Consider the following 8,975-nt stretch of genomic DNA (forward strand, 5'->3'; position numbering starts at 1 on the left):
GACCCCACTTTTGTCCTCCACCACATGTGCCTTCAGGGGCCAGAATTCTTTCCATGTGAATGCAGTCTCCCTCTGTCATTTCCGGCACACCAGGAACCCCAGCCTTTCCCAGCAAAGGCTCTGACTTCCATAAGCACCCAGCTCAGGCCCACTCCACCCCAGCCTCTCTGTCTTCACTGACCCCTTCTGATGGGTCTGCCAGCCGAATGCCTGGAAACTGTCAGAAACTCCACTCTGACCATGCTGCCCTTGACTTAAACCCCTTCCAGGCAGAGCCAGGACCCTAAGCAGGGCTCAACATTGTTTGTGGTCCCTGCTCATCTTCTCCCAACCCACCCTAGCCCAGCCCACACCTGACCACGGCCCACTGCACCCTCCCACACCCACCTCTCAGCCTCCTTCCCGCTGCTCCATGTGCTGGCTGTGCTCTGCCCAACCAGAGCAGGATCGCGAACTCTGTGTGCTGAGCACCAGGGTCTCCTCCACCCAGGAGACCTCCCTAAATGCTGGGCAGGTCAGGGCCTCCCCTGGGCTCTCACAGTCCCTGTGCTTCCCTTTGTTTCTCCCTGTGACTATCTGTGTGTGGACCGGCTAGAAAGTGAGCTCAGGGCAAAGGGTTTGATTGACTGGATATTTGGACCTGGCCTTTCTGAGCACCAGAAAGTGCTCAGTACATTTTTCAGTAGATGGAAGACATCATCAGCTTAATACAGGTCTGAGGGACTGACTCAATCAAGGGATGATCCATTCATTCAGGGTTTCCCAGATGGCGCTAGTGGTAATCAACCCGCCTGCCAATGCAGGAGATAGGGTTTGATCCCTGGGTTGGGAAGATCTCCTGGAGGAGGAAATGGCAACCCATTTCAGTATTCTTGCCTGGGAAATCCCATGAACAGAGGAGCCTGGCAGGCTACAGTCCGTGTGGTCACAAGAGTCGGACACGACTGAACACGATCCATTTATTCAGACCAGAGTCAAAGACTATTAGAGCGCAAAGGGTTCAGCCCACCCCCTTCCCAGATGGGGAGACCAAGCCTAAAGATGGCAGTAACTTGAATGAGGTCACAAATCAGCAGCTGGGCCGACAGGGTAGGAATACAGCCTGGGTTTTCCCTGCCTGGCCCAGCTCTCAGCTTCCTCCCAAGAGCCCAAGGTAGGGGGAGGGATGCGAGGAGGAACAGGCTGTCTTCCATCAGGCATGTGTGACTCTTCCAAGTCCACACGGCACAGTGACCGGCATTACTCAGAGGCCCAGGGACAACCCCTGCCATTGGGGCCCAGTGCAAAGTAGCATCCTCATACTCTAGCCACCTTGCCAGACCTGCCTGGCTCCTTGCTCCCTCCTCCCTCACAACTTCTCTGCCAGCTGGGGCTACTGGGCATAGACTCCTCATCCATATTCTCAGCTCCCTGAACCATCCTGATTAAAGAAGAAACAACAAAATGAACACAGACATAACATGTGTTGTGTGGGGTGGGGAGCGCTTACCCCATGTATAAGCCCAGCTCCATTTCACCTCTGGATACTCAAAGGTCCTCTGTGGCACCAGCCCCTGAGAGTTGAGCCAGGACACGAAGCTGGCCCAGTCCAGCACCCAATCCTGCTTTCTGCCCAGTGCCCAGAACCCCTGTCACAGAGGCCCAGAGGGGACCGCCACGAGGCAGGACTGCTCAGCTCTCCAGTTCAGTCCAGGAAGGAACTTGAAGGCCAGGGCAGCTCTCAGGACACCATTTGTGAGGCACCCACTGCTCCCTGATCTCCGAGCCCCCAGCATGAGTGACTTATGTGGGGAGGGATCTTGGGAGTGTCCACCCTTAGTCAGGTTCTGAGCTTCCCCTAATGACCCCCTATCCACTCTCTCTGATGTGCCAGGATGCCATTGCCCAGGTTTTTTTTTTTTTTTTTAGGAGGGAAGAGGGTGCCACTCAACCCCATCATACTATCTACACACAGAAGGGAAGCAGAGCAGGGAGAGTCACCCGGCAGTGGACACCATGAACTTGGGAGGGAGGGGTCCAAATCTGTTACTTCCTGTCTGTATGACCTTGGGGGTCACATCTTTCTCTCAGCCTAAGTTTCCTCAGCTGAAAAGAGAAGTTCTGGGCAGGACAAAATGAGAGATGGTCCTTAGTGTAGAGCAGGCCCCTTGCTAGCCCTCGGCATGTGGCCATTTCTTTTTACTACTGAAAAGCATCATAGTGCCTTCTGTGGGAGTTCAGAAAGTCCATTCCTGCCTGTTACCTCCTTTGCCCCAAATCCAAAGCTCACCCAGTTCCCTTCTGCCTGTTGCGTGGCCCAGGCCCTTCCTCCCTCCCTCTGAGCTTTGTGCCCCAGGAAGGATGTGGGGCTGCATGTGGTGATGTCTGAGTCCTTCTCTGCCCATTATTCTGGATTCTGGGAACCCTGGAAGGGCTCCAAGGAGCACGAGTGAGGTGGCCACAGCAGACACTGCAAACCCCAGGAAAGTGCTGCTGGCCCTGGCTGCTAGCACATGCACCTCCCAAAGCAGCTGCCCACCCTGTGTCACTAGGGCTTCCCCAGTGGCTCAGCAGTAAAGAATCTTCCTGCAATGCAGGAGATGCAAGTTCGGTCCCTTGGTTGGGAAGATCCCCTGGAGAAAGGAAATGGCAGCCCATTCCACTATTCTTGCCTGGGAAAATCCCAATCCACGGGGTCACAAAAGAGTCAGACACGACTGGGTGACTAAAACACCACCAACTCTGTGTCATGAGCTCCCAGTCCCAGGTCCAAATGAGGCTACTGGAGGGCCTGTCCCTTCCCCAGCCCAAGCTCTGGCCTTGACCTCAGTGACTGTCCAGCTGTCCAGTTAGACTAGATAAGCTCTTTTCTCTGTATCCCACAGGGTCACAGTAACCTCAGAGCGTTTCCCAGACTCTAGGAAAATGGGACAAAATGGATCAAACCTTGTCACTACCCTTGAGGAGCTCTTGGTCTGGTAGCTGAGTCAGCCGTGGACCCATTTACCAACTACCCCATGTGCTCAGTGTTGAGAAGGAGGGAGGCTTAGGACTGTGGGAGCCCAGAAAAGGGATGGCCTGGGAGGGGTCAGGGAAAGCTTCTTGGAGAAGGCGGCATTTGACCTGGGCAGTACTAAGTGAGAGGCATCACAGCAGGAATACGGCAGTTGGGCTCAAGTTAAGGAGCCCAGTTAGGGAGGGGATTTGTCCCCAGGAGGGGCCCAGGACAGAAGAGCCTTTCCCAGCTGCCCACCCCAGGTTCCCCACACATATACATGTTCTTCAGGGCGTCACATGTGGCACTAGTAGTAAAGAACCTGGCTGCCAATGCAGGAGTTGTAAGAGATGTGGGTTCGATCCCTGGGTTGGGAAGATCTCCAGGAAGAAGGCATGGCAACCCACTCCGGTATTCTTGCCTGGAGAATCCCCATGGACAGAGGAGCCTGGTCCTACAGTCCATGGGGTCACAAAAAGTTGGACACGGCTGAAGTGACTTAGCACTCACGCACACATATTCTTCAGCAACCAGCTGGACCCACTGACCTGTGGGGATGGCCTGAGGAAATAGAGTCCCTACTGAAGTGAATGACCTCGGACAAGTTGGCTAACTTCTCCAAGCCGGTTTCCAATTCTCTAAAACTGGAATGATTATACTTACCTGGCAGGATTAATAGTAAACAGGGCATTTAGACATTCTAGTAGGTGCTCAGTAAATGCGAGCTTTAATGGCATTAAGTGGATCCCCTTTCCTCTTCTGAGCCCTCTAGCCTCTGGCTTCTGGGCCAGTAGGACCCCCGGGGGCAGGGGATATGAGGAACTCTCCCTGATGAGGCAGAGCATCTTACCTTCCTACAGGGCACCTTGTCTCGGTGTTGGGAGGTAGCCAGGCCCAGGGTCAGCACGGCCAGAAGCAGCAGAATCTGGTGGCTCATGGCTCTGCAGAGGGCAGGAAGAAAGGGGAAGATGGTAAGACTGCAGGCTCCTTCCCACCGCGGGCTCCCACCGCCCTCTCCTGTCTGCAGCTGCCCTCAGGGAACCCCAGACCACAGCGGGAGCTGGACTGAAGGTGCTGTGAACAGGGCCCCTTGTGAAGGTGGTGGGAAACAGGGCTGCAGCCCATCACAAACGGCCTTCAGTGCCAGATGGAGGGGCTAAGCCATTACCTTGGACAGGAGTTTTTAAGCAGTGGGTGACACGGTCAGATTTGGGCTTCAAAAGGCCCCATCAGGCAGAAGACAGCATGGAGGAGGTGAGCAGGAGGCAGACAGGCCTCAAGGGCTGCCCTGGGCCAAGCTCAGGACTCCAGGTCCACACAGGCCACAAGCAGGCCCCCCATCTGAGCTCAAGTTCCAAACGGAATTCCTCAATCCCCCCACCCGCAGAACTTTATTTTGCCCTTTCTCTTTTGATTTTCTGATCCCCGAGTCCCTGCCATTGTTTGAAGGCTGGGCCTGGAGCCTTGACAGGAAGCCCCGCCAGGAGGCCTGCCCTGCCCCCAGCACTGTGGCCCGTGGACTTCCCCAGGAACAGGCTGCCAGGCCCTTAACTTTCACTGAAGCCACCGCCTGCACAGTGGGACACCCAGGCCTGCTGGGCCAGCCCTTCTCTCATGAGCAGCCTGGTTGAGGTTGAGGGCGACCACAAAGCCCCCAGACGGGTCGCATCCCAGTGCTGCTAGGGGCTCATTCACTGAGAACCTGGGCCAAGTGCTGGCAACACACAGCTCAGTCTGTCAGTTTCATTCATTCAGTCATTCATTCACCCACATCTTACTGAATGCCTCTTCATGTCTGGCTCTGTACTGGGAACTGGGGACACAGATAAAGGCCCAGAAGTGACCATAATATAAATACCTACAAAACATTAACAAGGAGAGACATAATGCTCTCCAAGAGCACTGGACTCAGAGTTACCCACACCAGACTGCTTCCTCTGTCTCCTCCACTTACCTGCTGTGTGACTTTGTACAAGTCACTTCACCTCTCTGAGCCTCAGTTTCCTCTTCTGAGGCTAATGCCAACCTCGCCAAGTTTTGTTAAAGATCAAATGAGACATATTCTATGAAAGTGTCGCACACAGAGCTCGCATGTACTAGGCACTCTTCTCCACACTTTACAGCTATGAACTCATTTACTCCTTCCAATAATTCAGTGACTTGGTTTTATGATCACCATTCCCACTGTGCAGACAGGAAAATGGAGGCTCAGAGAAATTAAGCAACATGCCCAAGGTCACACAACTAACAAGGGACAGACTCAGGAAGGTGGGCTTCTGGATCTGTGCCCTTAACCTCTAGCTATAAGGTCTCCTGCAGGTGCTCAATCAGTAAGTGCTGAATTGTGAATCTGAGGGATGCTTTAGAAGATGCATTTATAGAAACTTTATGGGCTGAGTCCTTACTGTTAGAACCTGTTAAACATCCTTGCTATGATTTGTAAATGAAGGCGGGTGCTCTGAGGTCCTTCCTTGTTCAGATAGGCAAAGAACGCAGTGGTGTCTTTTAAGCCCTGTTCCCTGGGTTCCCCCGGGGCCATGGGCCCCCTGCCCCACAGCTGTTCTTCCTCTCACCTGCGTTACAGGTTGGGCTTTTACAGGAAATTCTGTTCTGCTGTTTAAAAAGCAGAACATCACCACCCTTTTGAAAGCCAGTATACTCAGAATTGAGTGGAAACCCCTCAGCAGGCCTTCGAGGCCCTTGCGGAGCGTGCCTACCTCGCCAGCTCTTCCCTCCAGCTTCATTTCTCACTGTCCCTTCTCCTATTCTGTGTTCTGAAAGCCTCAAATTCCCTTCAGTTCTCTAAGCATCTTTTCACTGCCCCTAACCTTCACTTCCTCCCCTCTATTGTGCTGAATACCTCCTCATTCTTTGGGTCTCAGCCTAGATGTCACCTCCTCCAAGAAGCCCTCTCTGGTTCTCCGAGTCTGGGCTCTATATTGGTGCCAAGCGTCCCATCAGCCCCTGGTTCCCTTCCCTTTGCCCCCTCCCCCATCACCATGGGCCGCGTCCCCAGGGCAAAGGGGCCTTACTCTCCACTGGGCCCCATCTCACACTGTGCAGGTCGGGGAAGGCAGTGAGAATCGGCACGCGGTGGCGCCTCGCTGACATGGTGACGCTGGAGAAAGCAGTTTCTCTCCTGGACTCTCTCTTTACCTCCCTGCCACACTCCCTCCCCTCATCAGCAGGTTCTGTCTGCTCTTCCTAAAAAACCAGATTCTGGATCTGCCCACCGCCCGACAGACTGAGGCACCACCACGACCCTGGGCCTCGATCCCAGCAACACCTTGTTTCCACCTTGATCTCTCGCAGTCTGCCCTAAACATAGTAGCCTGAGTGATGTCTTTAAATCATGTATCAGACCATGAATCTCACTGCTTGAAAACCTCCCATAAAATTCAGATGTACACAACCTCCTCTCTAACTCCATCTACCATTTGCCCTTCCCTCACCGACTCCTAGCTTTCTCGCCATTCCTCAAGCAAGTGCCCTCCTGCCTCAGGGCCTTTGCCCTGCTTGCTCCCTCCACCTCCCCAGATCTGCATATGTTTTACTGTTTTCCTCATTTTGGTTGTTTCCTAATATTTATTCCTTATTCTAAGAACAGGGGTCTAATAAGCAGTACTCACTAAAGATCTATTGAATAAACAGAAAAGTGAGGAGTAGCAGTCCACTGCTAAGGGCTGAGTGGTAAGGATAAGGTAGGTAAGGATAAGGTAAGGATATCTTACCTTATCAAGGTAAGGATAAGAGAGGACCTGGGTTAGTTCTGAACCTTCTCAAAGGGGCTCTTGTTTCCTGTTCCCCTGCCAAATCCCATCCTATCTCCCAGGTGGGCAGCTGAACATCCAGGGGGGCCCTTCCCTGCAGCACGTGGAACTCTGCCCTGCCATCCAAAGGAGAGGGGCCCCTTGATGGTGGGCATCCTTCAGCAGTGCCCAGACAGTGCGTAGAATTTGAGGGCTACTCACTCTCAAAAGGGAGGACTGGGTTCACTGAGACCCAGGCTCCCATCCTGACTCTACTCCTCACCAGCCCTGTGCCCTGGGGCACGTCCCTTCACCTTTCAGGGTCTCCATGTCCCATCTGTAGAGCAAGTAGCCTGGTACCTGTTTTGCCACTGTTTGCCTCCAGTGGTTGTGATGATCAAGCATAGAACGGCCGTGAAGGTACCCTGGACACATACTGTCTTTCCCAGCAGGGATAAACTCGCAGGGCTGAGCAGCCCAGGCGAGGCGAGGAGTGCTCAAGAGGAAAGCCCCCGGCCTGCAGACAAGTGGCCCAGGGAAGAGGAGGCAAAAAAACATCTTAGGACTCTGGGAGGAGAAGTGCCAAAAAAATGTGTAGGTGTGTGTGAAAGTGTGTGTGTGTGTGTGTGTGAGAGAGGGAGAGAGAGAGATGAGGTGGAGGGGCACTACTAATATTAAGCCCATCTCTAGTGTTTAAGGATGTTAGATACTCTTCTTAGCACTTGACATATATCATTTCATTTAATTCTCACAACAACCCAGTGAATCAGTTACTATAATTTCCATTTTACATATGAGAACACTGAGACTCAGAAAGGTGAAGTGACTTACCCCAGAGTTACCCAGCTCATAAGTGTTTTGGGATTTAGCCCAGGTCTGTGTGTTGTGTTTTTTCCAGCAGGTGCTGAGCTGCCTGCCTCCTAGAGAATTTGCCCACGAGGAGAACCAGGCTCAGGGAGATGACTTACCCAAGGTCACATAGGCAGTTAATGGCAAAGTCGAGATCAGAATCCAGTCTGTCTGCCTCCTAAAGCAAGTGTTTCAACAACACTAAGCCAAGATCTCCTTTCTAATCCACTCCACACATCCCCCAACCCCAACACACACAGCAGCAGACAGGCTCACAGTGCCGGGCTTCGGGGTGCTCCTCTCCCTCCTCTCAGCCTGGATCACGGGCAGAGTCGGGTCCTGGGAGAGCTGCTGTAGATGTTCCCAGCCAGCAGTGAATCACTAAGGGCAAGCCCCGTTCTGGAGACATGTGCAGCCCACGGGGGAATTAGACCTTAACCCAAAGGAATGTGTCTGTGATGGCGGAATTTCAGGCAGCTGAGGGTGGGGGTGGGGGTCCCTCACGTCCTACCACCCATTAAGAAGGCTGGCTGAGGAAACCCTAGGAGAGAGGTGGGTGCCTCACCCTCTGCACCCCTAGAGATGGGCAGGCTATCTGATGCGGTGGGATGCGAAGACCCGCCCCCAGCCCCCGCCCCCTCGCCAGGGTTAGAGGGCAGTAGGAGACCAGAGACAAATCCTAAACGGCCCTTGACTAGCTTGTGTGTTCCCTGGGCAAGTGCCGGCCTTTCTGCGGTTGTTTTCCCATCTGTCAAATGGGAACGCCGGCCTCGCCCTGCCCTTCGCAGGAAAGATCCGCTGAGCTAGGAGCCTGGAGCCGAGGCAGGGTCAACCCTGGCCCCACGCACAAAGTATTGGAGGGGGATTGTTGAGGATCAGTTTCTCGATGAACCAGCCCCAGCTCAGCTCCGCGCCGGGTGCTCGAGAGGGGCTCGGGACCGCCAGTTCCCCGAGGGGCCGGCCAGCCTCGCCCGCTGGGCGGCTCCTACCTGGCTCAGCGCGGCCGCCGCTCCTCTCCCGGGCAGCCCCGGCACATTTTGCGCAAACCTGCCCTCCCCGTCCCACCCCGCGCCAGACCCCGGGGTCACGGCCCGAGGAGGCGCACGGCCGCTCCACCGCCCCACGGGAGCCCGACCCACGAGAGGGCGACCGGGGCTCCAATTTAAATACCTCTCCCGCCGACCCGCCCCACCACGCCCCCCCCTGGGCCCGGCCGCGGGGTCCTAGCGCCCGGCCGGCGCGCCCCCGCGTGACTCGGTTTATCCGGAACCCGCGAGGGGAGGAAGCATTTTCTCGCGGCCGAAACCGCGAGGCTGGGGAGGGGCGGGTCGAAGAGGGCAGGGTGAAAGGACGGGGAAGGAGAGGGGTCCCTAAGGAAGCGCTGTGCCACCGAGGCCGCCGCC

At 54.9% G+C, this 8,975-nt stretch overlaps 1 protein-coding gene across 4 annotated transcripts in view; it reads right to left on the minus strand.

The window, feature by feature from the left end:
• The window catches only part of LRRC32 (leucine rich repeat containing 32), a 14,118-nt gene extending 5,389 nt beyond the window's left edge, over window positions 1-8,729 (minus strand). The window contains exons 1-3 of one of the 4 annotated variants that reach the window (XM_086338537.1): window positions 8,562-8,729; window positions 7,849-8,005; window positions 3,825-3,915 (exon numbers count right to left, since the gene is read on the minus strand). In XM_086338537.1, coding sequence (XP_086194663.1) covers window positions 3,825-3,911 — 87 coding nt within the window. In that variant the 5' untranslated portion in view covers window positions 3,912-3,915; window positions 7,849-8,005; window positions 8,562-8,729. Of the gene's footprint in view, window positions 1-3,824; window positions 3,916-4,142; window positions 7,669-7,691; window positions 8,006-8,561 lie in introns of those variants that run through there. The other 3 variants (XM_086338538.1, XM_086338536.1, XM_086338539.1) reach the window with 3 other exon arrangements.
• Between the last annotated feature and the right edge of the window lie 246 nt (window positions 8,730-8,975).

The sequence above is a fragment of the Bos grunniens genome, chromosome 15 (assembly GCF_055505025.1).
Source record: "Bos grunniens cultivar Pamir isolate PY7600 chromosome 15, Bosgru_T2T1.0, whole genome shotgun sequence".
Classification (NCBI taxonomy): domain Eukaryota; kingdom Metazoa; phylum Chordata; class Mammalia; order Artiodactyla; family Bovidae; genus Bos; species Bos grunniens.